Raw genomic sequence first — 21,072 nt, forward strand, 5'->3', positions numbered from 1 at the left:
ATGCCCTTCTGTGTCCTTCCCAAGGGTACCATATAACCATTTGATAGCAGTTACAAGATGGACCTACTCCTCCTCAATATTCAATATAATAATCTCCTTTGCTGATGTAATTTGCATACATGTTTCTGTTGGTGTTTGTTTGTTTGTTTTTAATACATAAATAAATAAAGAGCCCTATTGTGATGCAAAAGTACAAAAGTGAGCTTTTCAATATATGAGATGGAACTTACCAGGGCCTTCTTTAAAGCCTAAAATATTTGTATTTACCACAATATAGCATTTTTTCAATTTAATATTATATTCCAGAGTTGTATGCATAGAGAAATGGCATGCATATATAATTAATAAAATATTTTTCTTTAGGAATAAAATATCAAAAAGGAGTGTTAATGTAACAGAAACATCACTGCAGTTCACAGATCTGGAAAATAACTCTGAGTATAGTGCATATGTTACAGCAAGTACAAGATTTGGAGATGGCAACATAAAAAGTGATACTATAATATTCAGAACTTCTGAAGGAGGTAAGCTTATATATAGTATGAATCTTTGATTTCATGCAGCCTTGAATTTCTGTTAGGCTCATATAAGTTAATACTGCTACTGAAGGAAAATGGCATTTGACTGGTGAAGAAGAGACGTTCTATTTGTATACGCGTGTGTGTGGATTTGTGTCTGTGTGTGTACACTGTATCTATGGTTCTATAAAATTATGATTGGAATTTCTGTTGTTCTACTGAGCAGAATGTTGTGTTTCCCTTCAAGACAGGTAAGACTAAAATAATTTAGTTTTTAATTTTGAAATAAACCTAATTAATATTATAATATACGTAATAGCTCTTTGCTCTATCTTGCTCTGACATAATTTCTGAGAGGGAAAATACTCTTTAGAGTCTCTCTCACAATCCTGAAATGGATTTAATTTGAAAGTTAAATCTGTAAGTGTGCAATGATTTAATTGTTTTTCTCTTTTAATGATTTTCAAAGTTCTAGTTAGCGTCTATAAATGATCATACTGCATACTGTGCTTTGAAAGGTTTTCAGTTTCATTAATATTTCTGGTTTTCCCACTAATTATATTGCTGCAATATGTTCCAAAATGGATTGTATGCAGACATATTTCAGAATCATCGTGCACAGATAAACTCAACAATCAGTAGCAGGATTAGTGTCTATCCAAACCATCTCTCAAAAGACTGAAACACCAAATTGTAGGTATTCCCAATCTTTGCTACTAAAGCTGTTATGAAAGCATGAACTGACTTTTTAAGGCAGGATTTTTAGGCATTGATCTTAGAGTTCTTCCTCCAATATTTTAGTATATTATACAAACTAGAACGACACTAAACAAGAGTCTTAATATCACCTACAGTGTTCAGTACTCTACTGCACTTGTGTAGAGCACTTTCTTGAATGGCCAGAATGTAGACTTAAGTTCTCTTGAACTGACATAAGGAAATTAAGGAGTTTGAGTTTCCTGCATCCCTGTGCTACTGAGAAGGGCCATATGCTTTACAGGATAGGAGGACAGATTAATTGAAGAATACTTACACAGTCCTTCCTGTACATTCAGTAGGCTGGGGAAAGAGATTAAAAAGCAGAGAAAATGATACTGTCCAAGCTTAAGTATCTGGTTAACATATAAGAGTTGGAAGCCTAAACTCTGTTTATAATCATCAAAGACAGAAACAGGCTTTTAATTTACGTTTTCTGAAGTAAGTCCTTTTTTTTTATAATATATAAACTATATTTGGACCATTTGGAGCATAGTCAAATTCCATGTTTGCAAATTGTGAAAATTCTGTCACCTATTTGTGTACATACACAACGTAGACTATGTACGCAAAACAGTAAGTAAAGGACAAATTGTATAAGAAAATAGTTCTTGTGTGCCAGTGTGGCAAAATAAAAATGTGTCTGAAAAAAAAACAAAAAAGGTTTAAAAAATTTGTTTACAGTTACTATTTTATCATTTTCGGAAGCAATTTTTATACCACATTCAGAAATGCCTTTAATTTGACATAGGCTGTTGTGAAATCAATAGTGGCTATTTCTTGGGCACAATAATGTACAAAGCCTTCTGTGAGGCATGCTAAAACTTAACATTTTTCCAGCACCAGGTGATCCTCCGAAAAATGTTGTATACAGAAACCTTACTTCTACATCAGTAATGCTGTTCTGGTATCCTCCTCAAAAGCCTAATGGAAATATACTGTACTACTCAGTTTATTTCAAAAATAATTCAGGGATATTCATACAGGTAAGCTTCTTTTCATATTCTTCATTTGTATGATTCAATAAAGTGTTCTAATACTTAATTCATTAAAGATTCATTGCACGTCCTTGAGACTGTTATTCTAACCTATCAAGTTGAATTAATTTCTGTAACAGCTCTGTTTGAACATTTTAATGCATGCTTGTATAGTACTGAAAATAAGGTAATACAGTCAAATTAAAGAATAGATTCTCTCATAGTTTTGTTACTCTCAAAAGGACATATCTGTTTAGCATCTTGAAACAACTATTGAGAACCCTAAGTTAAAGCATAAAAGACAAATAATATGTTACTCATTATTTTTTGGTGATCTGGACATTTCCATATATTTTTTTTATGTTGATACTTTCATCCTTAATTATGGATCACATGTATTAATTTACGTATAGTTTTTCTGCTCTCCTTTCTAAGAATGTATTTTGATACAGAAGTGTAATAAGAAGTAAGCTTCTTTTACAGGTTTTTGTTTACAAGCTTTACACATTGGGAAGAAAAGAAAGAATTTTAATGTAATGAAGAAACTAATGCATGAAAAATTACTTGTACTGTATAGATAAGATAATAAGATAATTATAGATAAGTCTAATGTAAGGTATGAATACGTTTGAGTATAACTAGAAAAAATACTCACAGATTTTACAAATACCTGTGGTCGAATCATTGCTGACATGGTTCTGTGTATACATATCTGTGACTTCTCTGAAGCTGTGTGGTTGCTAGGCTCTGTATGCATATTTTGTGATGCAAGCAGGACCATGCCATGTATTCACATGCTGATGAGATTAAAATTAGGGCTGCTTTTCAGAGTGTTAGCCTCTGCTTGCACACAGTACTGTACCAACAGCATTTTTCTTAGCCTAACAAATTCCTGGAGAAACCTTTACACCAGTGCATTGCCTGAACAAGCCCATCCTATGAAAAGTGACTACATTTGTCTAATTCTTGGACAACTAAAGGGATATTAGAGGAGGACTACAGACTTGGCCTAATTCCTGCCTTTGGGAAGGTGGAACTCTGAGGTGAAAGAGTAAGGTGAAATGAATACAACGAGAGCTATAATCCCTCTGGACTTGCCCAGGACTCTGGAAACGAAGGAGCAAGATAGGGAAGATGGAACACAGTAGCATTGGCCCAACAAGGTGAGGGTCCAGTTTCATTGTCACATAATGTAGTTGTGCAAGTGAAGGATGGTGGCATGGGTAGTAGTTACTGCTGCTTTGCCATATAATGTGGTTGACAGCAGAAGAACACTGATAGTAGCACCACTTACAGATGTGGAACCCATCATCTTCACCCATTCAGATTTGATTTTTAACTCATCCCACTATAGAAAGCTACCAGAAGATAAATTTCACCTGCTATTGCATCTGTCTCTTACTGGCCTTGGGAGAACACCATTAATCTCTCAAATCATGATCCACTCCTAATCTGTCTGCTCCCCTTAACTCTCTCTATCCTTCACATACATCTGTGTTCACTGTTTGGCATGGCAACCACCAAACCTACATTATGCTCCTATCCTGTTCCTTGTCATTCCTGTGTATGCAAGACATTTCAAACAGGAGTTAAAAAACAACTCTCCCCAACTTCTTTCCGACAGATATTTTATATTTACACATTTTACAACAGAGAAATGCCTGTGTGAAAGCCAGCCTGATTTTTGTATATAAACATCTGTAATATATACATACAGGTGTATATATATGCACATATGCACACAGGGCTTAGAACTGTCTGTAACTTAGAAGCATCTTTATATAGTTTCAGGGTATGTTGGTAAATTTTGTATTGCACACATCTGAAAAGGCATAATACTTGTTTGGATACTCCTGCATCTAGGTCACCATTACTCATATATATCCAAACTGTATTTTCAGTTTTGGGAATGATAATAGAGGAATAGAAAACATAGACGATTTTTTCACACTTCTATGAACCCTCCATTCTCAGACACTCTGCTGTAGGCAGCCATTCCCTGCTAGTTTCTCATCTACTTCTTTGTCAGGACATAATAGCGGAGGTCCAAGCCTTAAAGTCTATCTTACAGATGCCTGCAAAACTGTCCCAGCTGGAGAACCTCAAGCAAATTAACATATTTTAATGTTTTCATAATCTGAAATAGATGTAAACATCATACTAAAACTATTACTATTCTGTTGTCTCAGGTTCTCACGTCTCCACACATTCTCAGACTGATCGGATATATTAATGAATAGAAAGCTGTTATTATAAACAACATTGTTAAGATCAGGGAATTGGTAGCTGCAGAGTAAAGTACTTTGTTCAGGAAAAAAAAAAAAAAAGGCATGAGATAAAGGGTGCAGTTTACTCCTTGACATGATGCAGAAACTTAGAGGAAAAAGAGTTGCCTTTTTTTTTTTTCTTCTTTTTTTTTTTCTTCTTTATAGGGCAGAAGAATAATGTATAGTTTCTTTGCTTTACAGGTCTGCATGAAAAATCACAGTGTGACTGTCCATTCAGAAGGCCTGCGATGCTCAGACCTGGGATTCAGAACAGAACAGCAGAAGGAAAAATTTAGTGATGGAGATTAGATTTGAGGATTTTGATAGATGAGTGGACTGTTTCTGTGGGATGCTGACAGGCTGTAAAAGAAGAAAGTGTCAGAGAGGGATGACTGGTAGCCAAATACATTGTTCATTATCAAATAAAGACAAAGATTCCCAGAAATACAGTGAGACAAAATGGTAGTCTGCAGTGATAACTTGAATGCCTTCCAGGCAGAGCTGCTAGCAGGTAGCAGAAGAAACCAATGCTTGCACTAGTTTCAAGTTCAGCTGTATTTTTCAGATTCTGTCATAGATCTAGGGAAAATACTACTTTTCGGTTTATGGTCATGACTCTGCACCAGTGCAGTAAAGAGATGATGCACATTCTGACCAAGAGCATTTCCTACACAGACTATATGGCACTGTAGCTCTTGTTCTTGTCACTTCTGTGTCATGCTGCTGGATTCGTGCAGTTCAAGCTTTTCCTATCTGCAGTAGCAGCTTTGCGAGTTTTGCTTAGTGGTTCCTTGCATGATACTTGAAGCAGATACTACCCATATTCTAAATCTTACCATGGAAAAAAAAGTCAAAGAATTTATGGAAATAATTGTCTTATTGCTAAATATTGATCTATAAACAATGTTAATGACTTGAATAAACTCTTTTATTCAATCTCTCTATATCTGTGTTTTGATTAGAAAGAAAGTGGGAAAGGTGCTAATTATTAATATAAATTTATGCTTGGAGAAACCTCTCCAGCATAGGAATTTCAGAACAGATGAAAACTGTCCTGCTCTGCCAAAGTAGGCAGGGAAACCAGGAACTAAGAAGAGAAAGAAAGCCTGCTGCTCTTCTAGAGACTGAGTATTAGACCCAAAATCATCCAGCCCCCATACCACCACGTTTTTGTTGAAGCCAAGCTAAGCGAAAGTGACTGGACATAGTTCAGAGTGAAATTTGGCTTGGTCTGCCTTGGAATGAAGACAAGGGTTGCAAGGAATGCAGTGTATTAACTTAACGAGCAAAAATTTTATCTCACCAATATGACCAATATAAGAGAAAAAGTGAGACTCCTTAAAGTACACTGGAGATTTTTGAAAAGATGGCCTTAGAACAGTATAGACTACAAAAAGCATCTTCACTTAGATCAGTACTGGAACAGTGTACATTACATTGACGGATGGCTTGGATTAGCCCTCATGGTGTCAGTGCTCTCCTAATTACCAGAGTCAAGTATGTGATATTCTTACTCAAAATAGCACTAAAGTACAGTGAACTTAAAGAAAGAAACAATGGGGGGGGAAAATGGTTAACAGTGAAGAAGAGCAGCACTATATTTATTGTCTGTATACAACTAATTATGGCTTTATGCCACTGGAAATTTCTGCTAGAGTGAAGAAGATACTTTCTTCTGACATGGCCTGTATTGCTTACACTTAGCTGCTTTTAATAATCTGATACTTTGCTATGTCAAAACTTCTTTCATGTATGGATGAAGAAAGGGATAGAAGGAAGAATTTCTTCAGCTGTAGCCAAAGATCCTAAGCTGTTTGCTTTCATCTGCAGCCACAGTTAATTCTGAAACTTCCTATAGTGTTCTGTCCCCAGGGTACAATTAGTACAAGTTTCATCTTTTCTCAGTTTGTACCCACACAGCTCTTCCTGTTCACCTTTACTCTTAATTATGTGTTCATTTTTTGCTAATATTTTGTCATATCGGAAGTTTGAGGTAATCCTCTGTTATCAGTCCTTGGGCTCCTCATTGTAAGGAGACTTTCTCTTAAAAAAGTTTTTGTTGAACTACCAAAACTTCTGTTGTTACAGCCTTCACGTTGGTTCACTGAGTGTGTAACTGGCAAGCAGCTGACTAAATTGTAAAGGTATGCCTTTTAAACTAAGGCTTGGGTTTTCAGCTGTTCATACCAGTAAACTCTCTATAAATCTAGAATCAAAAGTTTGTCTTGTATTTTTGACATTTGTACCTTGAAAACTCAGGGAAATACTTTAAGTCCTTGTTAGATCTTAGTAGATGCTATTACTATTAATCACTAATTATTACTCATAATATTTAGTAATAATAACAGGAGAGTAGTAGAATGATGCATTTGGTTCAGAAGTCATTTTATGTTACGTGTTTGAGCATCAGATGATTTAATTAAATTCCTCAGAATTCAATCCTTGATTTCCAGTATCTTTCCCTACCAAGTGTAAAGCAAAGCTTTTCCCAATATTTTTCAGTTAGTTACATGAAGACAGTGTTAACTTCCACCTATATTTAGATGAAAGTCTAATTTAAGGTGGAATTTCTTTGTATTTTGTCTGATGTTGACCTAACCAGATCTTTCAGACAAGCCTGTGAGTGTGTTTTAAGTCTGTGGTTCTGGGATTCTGTTTCTGTGCACTGTTAGTAGGAGTGGATATAGAAATGTATACCATCAATTTGAGCAGCTTCTGTTCTGCATTCAAAAAAAAAGAAACAAAACAAAACCAGTGGTTTATTTACTTATTTAATTTATTATTTAATTTATTTACTTACTTATTTTATGTGAGCACTAGTAGCCATAGGCAAAAATAGGTCTGCAGATATAGGTGTGAAAATCTCATGGAAATCAATGAGTATTGCCTTTTTTTTTCCTGCAGAAATAATTTTGCCTGTATGAAAAACCAAAGAAATTGGTCATGCCATGTTACATATAGAAATCAGTACATTTTTGTGACAGACATGAAGATTATATACCAAACTATCAATTTTCAAGATATTGACTCAACTGTTTAGTAGAGTGTATCACACTGATTTTTTCAGTAGGAAATTTCCTCAAGAGAAATGCAACCTATTTTTTAGTATATGGGTTTAATATGCCTGTGTTTATATACAGTATTTCTCAATTTAAATATGCAAACATTACAGTCATCTTGGCTGCTGATGCCACATGCTCAATGGAGCAATGTGGCTGCTGGAGAGGAATGATGCTGATAATTCAAAGCCGGAGCAAAAGTTTGACTTCCATACAAGTGCTGAGTTTCCTTATGGGGCCTGTGACCTCTCAATAGTTTTCAAATCATGAACCAAACTGCTGTGGGCCTTCTAAGTCATGTTCCTTTAAAACAGCGGTATTATACAGATTTGGTTATGTGGTATAGCTTTGGTATAATCTGAGTTAATTTTTTTCTTTTCAGTTTCCCAAATTGTTCATTCCAAACAAGAACAGGCTCCTCATCGGGTCTGATCTGAAGCAGTAAACTATTGCAGCAGTCACAGTTCTAGTGAAAATTTTTATATAGTTTGAAAGAAAGTAGGATGTAGTCCTCATGTGGTTGTCTTGTGTTAGCAAGTAACCGCACGAGGAAAAAAATTCCATTGGTCCCTTCAGTTCAACACAATCCACTGGCGATATTTGCTTGTATTAGAATCAATGAGGTGTTTTTAATGAAAACCAGAGGAATGGTTTATCAAGTGTTGCAGTGAGATCTCTGCCTCTGGAAACTTTTAGTTCAAAGTTAGACAATTAGACAATTATAAGATCTACTCTCCTAAAGAAAGGAGCAAAGTGAGAGAAGTGTTTTGATTCACTTTATGCAGATCAAACAAGACAATCAAGCGTGCTCATTAGCAAATTTTTTGTTGTTGTTTTCCTGTTGCTATATGGATAAACCCATTGCAATATTGCATATTTAATGTGATTTAAAAAGAGGTCGATTGTCATTCAACAGCTACAAATGACAGGATGAGTCAATTAGGTAGTGTGTACAAGGAGTAATAGACAGCATACAATAAATAACTTGATTATTTCAGAAAAATCAGGACCTATTAGTAGTCAAAGTATATATTTATGTCTCTTGAGTGATCTGGTGAATCATCTGTCTTGGTGGTGGTGATAGCTGAATGAGAAGTCAATGAATAAGTAATATTTATGTTCAATGACAATATATATATATATATTATTTTTTTTCCTTCAGAATTTCACAAGTTCTGGTAACTACAGCCATGTCAATATGTCCCATTCTGCAGTTCTGGATGACTTGGCCAAATACAGCCATTATACTCTGTGGGTAACTGCAAGCACAGCTTTTGGGGATGGAAACAAAACCAGTGAAATAATAGATGTGTATACAGATCAGGATAGTAAGTGAATAACTTTTTAAAATGTTACAATGTATATCAATGCTTCTATTTATTAAATATTCTCTAACTTTAAAACGATTTTACTGTTAAGATGGCAAAGCTAAAAAAAAAAAATCCAGTAAATGTTGTTTTTCATTTTCCTTTGCATAAAAGACATTTTGATTTGACTCTGTAATACAGAGAATATAGTTCTCAAGCTTCTTCTTTGGATGCAAGCAATAAGAATATTGTATTAAACCATCATTAAGGCTCTTTCAAAAGTCAAATGTAATGTAGATGGTTATTCATATATCCTATCAAAATATTTTGGTTTTGATATTAAAAAAAATCATTTTTAAAAAATTGTACACAATATTTAGTTTTACAGATAAGATTTATAAAACAATCATACTTCGGGCATGCATATCTGTTTTGGTTTTGGATTCTTTAGTATTGTAATCCATGCATTTGTTTTGTTTATCTCTCATAGTCCCAGATGGTTCTGTTGAAAATCTGGTCTATCAAAACATTTCCTCATCTTCTGTAAATGTAAGCTGGCTTCCACCATCCCAGCCAAATGGTTTAGTCTTCTTTCATGTTTCTCTAAGTTTATTGCAACTGGGAACCAATAAGATATTGTCTTTCCTTACTTACAACACAAGCATCATTTTTGACAATCTGGAGAAATACACTGATTACATTCTGAAAATCACACCAGCCACTGATAAAGGATCTTCTGAACTGCATGCTCTAAGTCTGCATATAAGAACTGATGAAGATGGTAAGTTTAAGAATAGTTTTTATTCATTCTAAGGAAATGTAGAAAAAGCAAAATGTTTCTCTTTCTAAAAGAAAAAAAAATAGTTTATCTTTCTCATTTTACTTAAAACTTTGTGTGTGTGTGAGTGTGTGTGTGAGAGAGATACAATAACACAAACAACTGCTACACATTTCTGTGTTGAGACCATGAAATAGAATTTTCTGCTCAGAGCACAATTTCAACTAAGACTAAAATAGCTAATATAAGTAAAACACGTTTTTCATTATAACTCATATTTTTCTGAGGTTATCCTTGTTTTTCTCTTTCTTATTTCTTTGTGTAGTCCCAGAATCAGCACCTATAATCAAAAAATTTTCAAATCTCTCAACTACCTCAGTTATGCTTTCATGGGACCCTCCTGTTAAGCCAAGTGGTGTTATAATAAGTTATGATTTAAATTTGTTTGGGCCAGAAAGGAATATCTCATTCTCTACCACCAATAATTTCATCATTTTGGAAGACCTTGTACCATTCACATTATACAGTATTTACACAGCTGCAAGAACTATAAAAGGATCCGGTCCATCTTCCATGCTTCTGTTCTACACAGATGAGTCAGGTGAGCAAACGCAATTGTAACCAACTTTGAAATTTTGTCCGTATGATATGGCATCTGATTTAAATCTGAACATCGCACGTTGAAAGAGTCGAGATGAAAGATTCATTTTCTATTGGTCTTGTGTGAAGAGCTCTCAGAAGAAAGAAACACTACAAGAGAAGTCTTTTCTGAGTTCTCCTCCTCCAATCACAGTGTGCCAGAGGTGGTCATGTTCTGCAAAGGATTACAAAGCTCCAAGAATGTTTTTTCCTTTGAAATTCATTAGCTGGCGAAGTGTCAGGGATTTTGAAGCAAACAACAATACCTTCCTCTTCTTCTCTCCTATGTACATAATTAAAAAAATACAAAACATGAAAACATTTCCGACATTCTTTCAGGTCTCCCTTTCACGGACCTCCTCCCACCTGTGTGGTAAATGATGTTCTCTTGTTATTGAGTTGTGCTCACTATAAGCTTTAGGAAGTGAAATATATTTAATTCCAAGATATATATACTATGACTTTTTAAGTGTCTTAGCTCTGACAATGGGCCTGTTTAAGTGACAAATAGCTTTCTTAGGTATCTGAGAAGATCCCTTGCTGACTAAACATATTCCTGGTTAATGGAATTTGTTTCTTTTCAAAAAGAAAGAAAGAAACAAAAATATAGAAATGAAGTGCTGTTTTGTTGAGTTCGGATTGAAATAGTAACAAATGTTCGTATGTTCTGCTGCTATGTTTGGTTTTGCCTGGTTTATTTGTAATTTGTAAGTCAAGAGCATTTCTCTTTTGCAGTGCCATTAGCTCCACCCCAGAATTTGACCATTACCAATTACTCTTCAGATTCTGTGTGGCTAAAATGGGATCCAAGTCCTCAGCCAAATGGTGTTATTATGAGATACAATTTTAAGATTTATCAAAACAACACTGAAGAAATATTTTATCAGGTATGTTTGTAATATTTGTGTTTAATTTCTTTGGCAGATAAATGCTTTTTTAATGTTTTACAAACAACATTTATGACAAATACTTTAAATGTCTCTTATGCTCCTAGAATTATGGAGCTCCTATAAATTCTTTTTTGTTAAGACAGCTTACTTACCATCCCACAATGTCTATAACTCAATTTTTAAAATTAGATAGAAAAATATGTCTACATCTTAATGTGTTTTCGGCTTCTAATATTCCATTAATGATGAGCTTTATTAATCTTTAGTTCATATTTCATTGTAAGTTTGTTGTTAGAAAATGACAGAAGTGACTTGTATCTGCCTATGTGTAGCCATCTAGTACCTGTGGGCTTCCAAGATTAAAAAAGAAGGAAAGAAATTTCTTGTCATCTTGAAAAATAGTTTTAAAATGTTTGGAGGTTTGCATTTTTTGTTTGTTTGTTTGTTTTACAGAGTAACAGAATAAATTTTAACTGAAATAGAAGCTATAAAATTAGATGTAGAAATTGGTCAAGGCATTTATGTCTGGTTGCTGGCATGGCATCAAATATCTGCCATGAACTGTAAGGGCAGCAAGTGAGACCAGGATTGCATCTCAGGTTTAGAAACTAAATAGTGAGTTCTGTTCACCTGAGACATGGTTAAAAGTTACAGTGAAAAGGCATTGCTGCAGTCAGCTATGAGCTTAAGACATACAGTGTGAGGTACACTGTGATACTGTGTTGACAAACTCCCTCAGCAGTTCCAGAGATTTAGCACGCAAGGGAAGTGCTTGTGCTGTTGTTAAGCTTATCCATTGCAGCAGTCATTCCCCATGAGGTGGCCTGCTGTGCAGTCTTTGCAGTCTGTTCCCCATGGTGAATGAAGGGCTGTCATGATCCAGTTTGTTCCATGGTCTTTGGAGGAGGCGGGGCAGAATGCAGATATGGAAGAGGAAGAGAGCTCTCTATAGAGAGCTGCCTTTGGAATCATGTTCTTTGAGAGCTCATGAAGGCCACCAAAGAAGGCCATGGTCTATCTGTGGTAGACTTAAACCCAGTTAGATTACAGAAACTGGCAGCAGTATTTGAATACATCTGCTGAGCTCCAAGTTTCTTCCTGTTATATAAAGTAATGTTTCTTCATGTTATGTAATGTAGTGGCCAAGAAACTGGATTTAGATTGTGGCAGAGAGAGAGGCAGAGCAATGTATTTAGAAATATTGAAGTTAGTCACCATAATTCCCTGATGATGTGAATCCCACAAAATGCTCACCAGGTTTTCTTGCTGAAGTTTAGCTCTCTCCCTGCTGCTATTAGAGTCCTTTCAAAACATGCACAAAATATTACTTGAATGCTCTGTGTCCCCCATAAGACCCTGTTAGAGAAGCTATTGAAGTAAGGGCTAGATAAGCAGACAGTGAAGGGGACTGAAAACTGACTGAACTGCTGGACCAGGAGGATAGGGTTCAGTGGTGCAAAGTCTAGTTGGAGGCCAGTAAGCAGAGTGCCCTAAGGGTCAGTACTGGGTTCAGTCCTGCTTATCTTCATTAACGATCTGGACAATGGGATACCCTCAGTAAATTTGTGGATGGCATGAAAGTGGGGGGAATGGCTGACTCACCAGAGGGCTGTGCTGCCATCCAGAGGGACTTTGACAGGGTGGAGAGGTGGCCTGACAAGAGTCTCATGAAGTTCAACAAGGAGAAGTGCAGAGTCCTGCACCTGGAGAGGAACAACTCTAGGCACCAGGACATTCTGGGGACCACCCACTTGCAAAGGAGCTTTACAGGAAAGGACTTAGGAGTCCTGGCAGACACCAAGTTTTACATGAGCCAGCAGTGTGCCCTTGCTGCAAAATAATCTAACGGTGGCCAAAAGTATTGCCAGCAGGTTGAGGGAGGTGATCCTTCTTGTCTGTTTGGCACTGGTGAGGCCACACCTGGAGTGTTGTGTCCAGCTCTGGGTCCCCCAGTACAAGGGAGACTTGGACTTACTGGAAAGAGTCCAGCAGAGGGCCACCAAGATGACAAAGGGACTGGAGCATTTCTCCTATGAGGAGAGGATGAGAGAGCTGGGACTCCTCGGCCTGGAGGAGTCTCACAGGGGATCTTGTTAATGTGTATAAATACCTGAAGGGAGGCTGCAAAAAGGACAGAACCAGGCTCTTATCAGTGGTGCCCAGTGCAAGGACAAGTGGCAATGGGCACAAACTGGAACACAGGAGGTTCCGTCTAAACATTAGGAAGCATGTCTTCACTGTGCAGGTGATGGAGCACTGGCACAGGCTGCCCAGAGCGGTATCTCCTTCCTTGGAGATCTTCAAAAGCTGTCTGGACATGGTCATGGACAACCTGCTGTAGGTGGCTCTGCTTGAGCAGGGGGATTGGATGAGATGACCTCTGGAGGTCCCTTCCAACCTTAACCATTCTGTGATTCTGTGATTCTCTGAAAAACTGCTATGAGGAACCAAACTGTGGGTTTTAGCTCTTCATCAGTCCGTGTGTCTGACTCAGGTAAAGTGAAGGAAATGTTGAGCTATGACCCATGACCTTTTCCATTGAAGACATGTAGTAAGAAAGTAGAAGGTGAGAGGGGGTTGATAAGGTGGTGTGGAGGTAACAAGAGTTCTCAGTATTGGTGAAAAAAAAAAAAAAAGACATGTGGAGTTAATCTGTTCTAAAAGTGCTGTGTAATTATGATACCATCCTTTAGCATATCTTCCTCACAAGCTACATTGAAAGAGGGAGAGGAGAAAGGGAAGGAAGAATTTGACCCTGCATTCCTTTTAGTTGAGCTCAGGGACCACTTTGTCTGACTGAAAGCTACTGAGAGTAGGAGAGGAAAGACTATAGCTCTAAATAACCTGTAGCAAAACTATAGCAAGACTGTAGCTCTAAATCTCTTCTTTTCAGCATGTTCAAGGTGAGGCCCACAATGTTCACAAAGATTAATTGTGTACTAATAATTTTTCCTCTTTAAGAATGTTTCAGGTTCATACAATGAGGCAAACCTTGTTGGATTAGAACCATTCAGCACTTACTTTATCAGTGTATCTGCATTTACCAGACTTGGGAACGGCAATCAGTTCAGTCATGCTGTCCAATTTACAACGATGGAATCAGGTTAGATGTGACTTTTTATGAGCTGCAGTTTTGTTTGTGTAGATTTTCCTTGTGTTACTGAACAGCAGCCTTCCTCTTCTCTCCAAAGAAAGTGTAACATAACACTATCTCATTGTCTTCTGCTTGTGTAACACCAATTCCCATTCCTATTGTACCGGATAGACTGGGTTTGAAGTTTGATGTTGGAAGTGTAGAATTAGAAATGTCCTCATCTGAAATGAGAGGCTTATATGACTACTATAATTCTTTTAATAGCATCACAGATAAAGGGAGGAAAATTAGATAGATATCAGACTTTGCAGATCAAAGCAATAATTCAGATCCCTGTGGAAATAACTGAAACTTTAGCAGTACCAAAAAAAAATGGACAAAAGATTGGCAAATGAACTAGAAATTCTATTAAACAAATGTAATTTTTAAAATTTTTGTATTATTTATTTTAGGAAGGGTAACAAGTCTCTAATTAAATACATAATTTGTTACATCTTGTTCTTCCTTACAACTGGGGAGGGCTGTGCAATATAACTGATTTAGTTAGTTAATTACGTGGAATTTTGTCATGTGCCATGCTGTCTACTGTAGAAGTGCTGTCAAAACCAGAAGACTGGGTTTGGATAGAGGGCCATGTCTGTTCTCCCAAGTTCCCTAGCACTGATAGCAAAGGAAGCAGAGGAAATATCAAAAGGTTCCAAATGGTGACTGTGATTTTTCAAGATCACACTTCCAGTGAAATAATATTTCCAGAGCTGATAAAACATCAGTTTTGGAAAAAGAAAAAATGCTGTTTATTGTAGCCAGCTGTTAGAACACCATGAAAAATCTGGACCATCACTAAACTGGTTCACGTTGGCTGTTGGATCCCTGCAGGTGGAGGCTGTGCTGCCCAAGAGCCACAGTCACCCCTCAGTTGTCTCATTCCATCACTGACAGTCCATTCCCCTGGTACTTTCCTCAGGAGTGCTGGAGAGACATTGCCCGTGGAAGTGTGGTCTAGCCATTTTTAATCTTTTTCTCAGATTTTGTGAAAAGACTATTCTTCAAACCGAAAAGACAGTCGTTTTAAAGAGATTCATCTACCTTTGTGCAGTGATAGTTAACATGTTTCCCTTTATATCTGTTTCCTCAGTAACAGTTTTTTCACTATTTTACGGATTCCTGGACGTGTTTCAGTAGAGGAGATAGGTGCGGCCACCCCTCATTATGTATTCACTTTCTCTTAGCTGGTACAGACAGCAATTTAGCCTTTTCTGAGATACAATTCATTGTTCTATTTAATCAGTTGTTCACATGTAAATGCTCTATTTTAAGCATGAGTTTAATATTTGATACCTTTTATTAAATTTTTATAAGCATTTAAAATTTCTCCTACTAGCAAGGAGGTGGGGAGCAATAAGGTAATAGCATTGATATGGAAGCTCTGAAGCCTGCATAGTGACTTATGTGCAGGTCATGCCTCAGCTGAAAGGACAGAGAGAGATGATTCAGTGTCTAAAAGAAACAGAGCTAAGAGACAAAAAAAATTTCTGCTGTTGATGCTATTGTGGAGTGTATGAGTTTCACACTACTGTGTATGTTCTACTACATTTTGATTACAAAAACGTAGGGAAATATGAGATGAGAAAATAAAACTGGAGTACACAAGGAAAAAGACAGATAGATGGCCTCTTCTGTGTCAAGTACTTGCATCACTCATGTTCATGCTGTTCAGAAATGAACCATATAATAAGGACAAAGACATATTTTTGTTCTTTCAACACATTTTTATTACAATATCTATTTGTCTGCCTCTGGAATGTTTAACCCTGTCTTTGATATTATGGCTGCTTCTCCAATGATATTGTTCTGTGAGTACAATTTCAATTGTGTGGGAATATTAACCTCTGGTGTATGTGCATCTTTTAAGTCCCAGATGTTGTCCAGAATGTTCGCTGTATTGCAATGAGTTGGCAATCGATCCTAGTGCAATGGGACCCCCCTGCTTCATCCAACGGTGTGATTACTCATTACATCGTAACAGTTGAAGGAAGTTCTACAAATTTTTCATCTTATGATACGCTGCATATTTTTAGAAGTCTGCTTTCTAATATTTCTTACCATTTTAAAATAAAAGCTGCAACATCTGCTGGTGATGGTGAAGAACAGATATGTAATGCCAGTACACTTCCAGAAAGAGGTAACAGATTACTGAAGCTAATTCTTTGTTTAATTTAAGTGATAACCAAGAGGCAAGCAGGCCCAAAATACCTGCTTCACTACAGGCAGCTAAATCCTTCTCTTTTTTCTTTTTTTTTTTTTTTTTCTAAACTTGATTCTAATAGTGGAAGGGAAGAAACAGGGCTTCCTCTTTCTCCTTTTTTAGAATACAGTGGGTACCGTCCTTTCTGGCTTATTGGAGATTTATGAACTCTATCTGTGTCATCTTTCTTCTTGTTAGCTCAGAAACTTCTGTCCATTGACAGGGTTCAAAATCCTTTTTTGAAGGAAGTGTTTTTAAATATTAGAGATAACCATGCTTATATCTTACAGCAGTGGCTGGAAATATGTACTGAGGTTAACTGCTGCGCTGAACACGGATGCATGTGAGCATGCACCTAAGAACACTTCTGAATCGCAGCTGTATCTCTCCACCCTTTGGATGGGGAAAAGTCAGTCCTGACTCAGAGCTACAGTAAGACTGAAACTGGGGATGGGTGCCCAGACTGGCAAGCCAATGCCTGATTAAAACTGGACTCGTCCAAAACCAGAAAGTTTTGGAGACAGGTTTATAGGAGGCATTTTACCCTCTGGTACAGATGAGAACAGGAGGCTTCCTGGGTTGCCTACTTCATGGAAGGCGGAGGAAGGCTGCTGGTAGTGTCAAAGAAGCCTGGCACCTGTGAAAGTTAGTTGTAGCAATTTCTGATGAATTTGGGGTTGGATGTTAATTAGTGCTTGAGGAGAGCCTGGAAAAACTGTGGAAGTGGTATTAGCCATGAGCTTGAAAGACAAAGTACTAGCCTGTTGTGGTCTACATTATGTAGAGTCGTACTAGCAGGAGAAAATAGAACAAAAACAAACAGACTTTATTTTCTAACAACACGTGGCTGATGTATCTTATCACTAAGAGTTGCCTGAGTGAAGGGTTTATACTACAACACATCTTTTGTTTTTTGTGGGTTTTTTTGGTACATACACTGCACAAACTCTTTCTTGCTGTTTTAGTATTTGGCTTACAGGTTGTTGCTTAGTCATATTTACAGCAAACTAGTTATTATTAGGACATTTCCTTTACTGTGTGTTTGCATGAATTGTTTTCTGGTGACTGGCTACTAGGAATTGGAGATTCATGGTTGGGAATGGAAACAGTTTTAAAGCTGTTGTCAGCTTCTTATTTATGGTGGTCTAAGATTAGTCACAGAATACGTAGCCAGCACTGAGTCACTGACAATGCATTTATTTCTGACATAAAGTGAAATCGAATTTGGCTCAGTGTCTCACTGCATAGTGTTTGACCTTTGCATTCTTACCAAGATTATTTGACTTTTCCTTTTTTTTTTTTTTTTTAGGTAATCTTGTTCATAGCTGGGTAAAATTAAACATGAATCATGAAGATTAAATTTATGAGGAGATTAGTAGTGTTTTGTGTCTAATCTAGCTCCATTGTCATGGTAAACCACTTCTGCCAGGCTGCAGTATGTTAAAAAATCTGTCAACTTTGTAGTGGTAATGTTACTTTGTGTTTAAAAATATCATGCGATATTTGAAAGACAATATAGCAAGCACACATGCAAAAATGATTTGGAACGTTATGACTGAATAGCTACCCTTGGATTATTTTCAAGAAAATGCATACATTAAAATTAAATTTCATTAGGGTTGAGTGAATTTTTAGAAGGGAAAAAGATCCATAAATTGTTAGGATAGTTCTCAGAAAGACAGTAAAGCTGTGCAGCTTCAGGTAACTCAGAAGTCTGGGGCTAGTGTAATAGCCATTCAGTTAAAAATAAAAATAAAAGAATTAAAAGCCGCTTGGAGGGTTCAAAGTATAAATAACCAAAAGAAAACTACAGCTGCTGTCAATTTTTTAAAATTTAGATATTTCTTGTACTTCTTATTATTCTCTGAAAATATTAACTGTATTGATCATAAAATTAACATGTGCAGAGTAATTTTTCTCTCATTACTACTGGTCCTATTTAATATTATAACTGAACACAGAATCTTGGAACAGGTTGAGGACCACATTGTACTATGGTTACAGTCCTTACTATTTGTTTTCTGCTGAACAGAGATTCATTCATAACTTCCATTTAAATGAAATATTGCTAGGAAATTGTCCAAGAAACATTTTTTAATTTAATCTGAGCTTAATTTTGCTGGCCTATGCTAAGTTGTAGCTGTACACAGAAGTATGCTTTGTGGATGAAAAAGAGGAGTGCCTGAAAGGGTTGGTAATAGGAAAGTTTCTCTGGTCTTCTGGTGTGGAGCTGGCAAATTATCATCATTTGTTGTTACTTGTGCTAAAACATGTTTATTCTCTGAATAAGTGAACCTATAAAGATTCTGGTTTTGTACCTCTGAGTTGGAGGTGCCTACTAGGAAATGTGGTCACCTTTCTCATTTAGGCTTGTGAGGAACACAAAATGTAGCATGGGCTTAAAACCTTCTTCATACCCAAATAAATGGTCTGTTTCTACCACCATATATTCTTTTCATAGGACATGGCAGCTCTAGGAGTTGGGGTTGCATGAATTTCTTCATTAACTTGTAAAGAGAACTACAAATGCCCATAATGCAGTGAAAGAATCGTTTAAGTCAGTATCTTAAAGCAGTCCTGAGGGTCCCAAGCATGATGTGGAAGTGCACTGTTTTGGCCTGGTTATCCAGAGGAATCACTTGTTGCAGAGCCCCAGTATGGAAAATGGAAGAACTTTGTTCCATATCACTACTGCAGATAAGAGAAGTATGTTTCACATGTTCAAACAGTGCTATAAGCTCACATTTCCAATATGTATTAAAGCAGAAGCATCACAAAAACATGGGGTGAATCATGACTAAGAATCTTTGAAACACTTCTTTCCAAGATGACTGAAACTGCTTTCTTTTCCAGACTTCTACTTTCCTAATAGTGTGGATCTTTTTTTAGATTTTCTCATTAGTTGATATCTCCAAATGTAAGTTAATGGCTTTGATGTTGATGGCAGGTCTTCACTAGACAAATGAAGTGATCAGTTGGTGGCTGCCAATGAAAATGCATTGATGTTATTTTTATAAGAAGTTGGATAAGAATAGAGGAATCATATAGTGTAGGATGAAAGAACTTTTTTTGTAAGGACTAGGTCAACTCAGAACATAAAAGAAATAGTGGTGAGATATACATACAAAGCTGATGTTGAAAGCATTTTGAGGTCAAATATGTTGTTTACTGAAAAGTAGACAGTAGTCCAGTTTGTTGGTAAGCTGGGCATTCTTGATTTAATTTAAGACTCAAGAATATTGATAGTTATTCACTACTTTTCTAAGCTTAGTTTCAAGGTGTGCATTTATCCTTAGATATGTAAGACTTGATCTTTCATTTCTTAGACCCCACAGTTAGATACTGAATTTTCTAATGTGCTAGGGACTCAGAGATCTAGTTCAAGGAGGCTTTTTTAAGACGTGTTCTCAACTGTGCAATTTCCTTTAAAGCATGTCTGATAGTATCAGTCCCAAGTCATGGGAAAAATAGTCTACAGTTTTTTACATTTTTATGTTAGTAAAATCATCTGGGACCTATTTGCAATGTCCTTGTTCATACCAACCAGGACCTTATCTCACAAGGAGTTAGCAGTCCATACTGGAGTAGTATTTAGTATCATCAGGGATATCAGCTTAACCCAGGAAACTCCTTTGGGTAACAAAGCTATCAAAAATTAATAGAGATAAGCAATATGGAATATTAATCTGCTTTTCCAATACCTCAATTTTCTGAAGATTATTTCATTGTGTGCCCACTGCTATCTGTTCTACTTTGTTCTTCACTTTCCTCCTGTTGATACTCGTAATACCACCCAACAGACTTCTAGGCTGCCGCTGTTCTTTTAATCCAAGCTCCAGCTACAAGCAGCTGTTCTGTAGGCAGAGTTTTTTTATTAACTTCGTTAGGAACTATGCCATATCATATTACTGTCTTCTGTTCCCGGCCCGTGCAGCTGTAGTCATTGCTTTCCACAGAAGTCTTTATGGAAAGCAGTAACTGCTCTCTTTTCTCAGTAGATTTTTTTCTGTGTCCTTTGCTGCCCTTAGGTTATCTTTGCATTGCAAATAAGATTTTTTCTACCAAGTGTTTCTGTTGCTTTAAACTAGTTCCACTGGCCCAGTTCAACTTTACCTGAGTCTTCTTTGTACAGTCAGGTGCCTTTTCTACCAGGAATTTCCTTTCATTTAGGTTCTCAAATAAAAAGTTAATCTCAGAGCAGTCTGCCAACTTTGGAAGGGCTGATTAGCATTGCAGCCAGACGAGCATAGGGAACTGGGGCCAAGATCTGTGAAAGTAACTTCTATTTAGGTGCTTAACTTCCTGTCAACTTCAGTAGGAGTTCAGGCACGTAAATAGGTTTTAGGAGCTTAAAATCCCATGTGGATCTGGCTCCGGGCACTTTTCCTTGGAGTTTGGCCATCATGTGAACAATGGTGGATGAACCTGAAAACACCTAATTCCTCGTCCTGTCCAGAAACGGAATTACCAGCGTTTCACAGCCAGTCTCTCTGCCGGCGTCCTGGCTGGCTTTCAGAAGCTGAATTAAAAGCTATTAAATTG

General features: G+C 36.8%; 1 protein-coding gene and 1 long non-coding RNA gene across 2 annotated transcripts in view; both read left to right on the forward strand.

Annotated features, from left to right (window-relative positions):
- The window catches only part of PTPRQ (protein tyrosine phosphatase receptor type Q), a 118,861-nt gene that overhangs the window by 42,309 nt on the left and 55,480 nt on the right, over window positions 1-21,072 (forward strand). The window contains exons 24-31 of the mRNA XM_040554070.1: window positions 364-524; window positions 2,115-2,260; window positions 8,740-8,905; window positions 9,375-9,665; window positions 9,988-10,263; window positions 11,037-11,188; window positions 14,153-14,294; window positions 16,198-16,467. Of these exons, the coding sequence (XP_040410004.1) occupies window positions 364-524; window positions 2,115-2,260; window positions 8,740-8,905; window positions 9,375-9,665; window positions 9,988-10,263; window positions 11,037-11,188; window positions 14,153-14,294; window positions 16,198-16,467 (1,604 nt within the window). The remainder of the gene's footprint in view (window positions 1-363; window positions 525-2,114; window positions 2,261-8,739; window positions 8,906-9,374; window positions 9,666-9,987; window positions 10,264-11,036; window positions 11,189-14,152; window positions 14,295-16,197; window positions 16,468-21,072) is intronic.
- Window positions 2,922-5,462, forward strand: LOC121068696. The gene is made up of 2 exons (XR_005819040.1): window positions 2,922-3,414; window positions 4,720-5,462. It is a non-coding gene; the product is annotated as an uncharacterized LOC121068696 (long non-coding RNA).

This window comes from Cygnus olor, chromosome 1 (assembly GCF_009769625.2).
Source record: "Cygnus olor isolate bCygOlo1 chromosome 1, bCygOlo1.pri.v2, whole genome shotgun sequence".
Taxonomy (NCBI): domain Eukaryota; kingdom Metazoa; phylum Chordata; class Aves; order Anseriformes; family Anatidae; genus Cygnus; species Cygnus olor.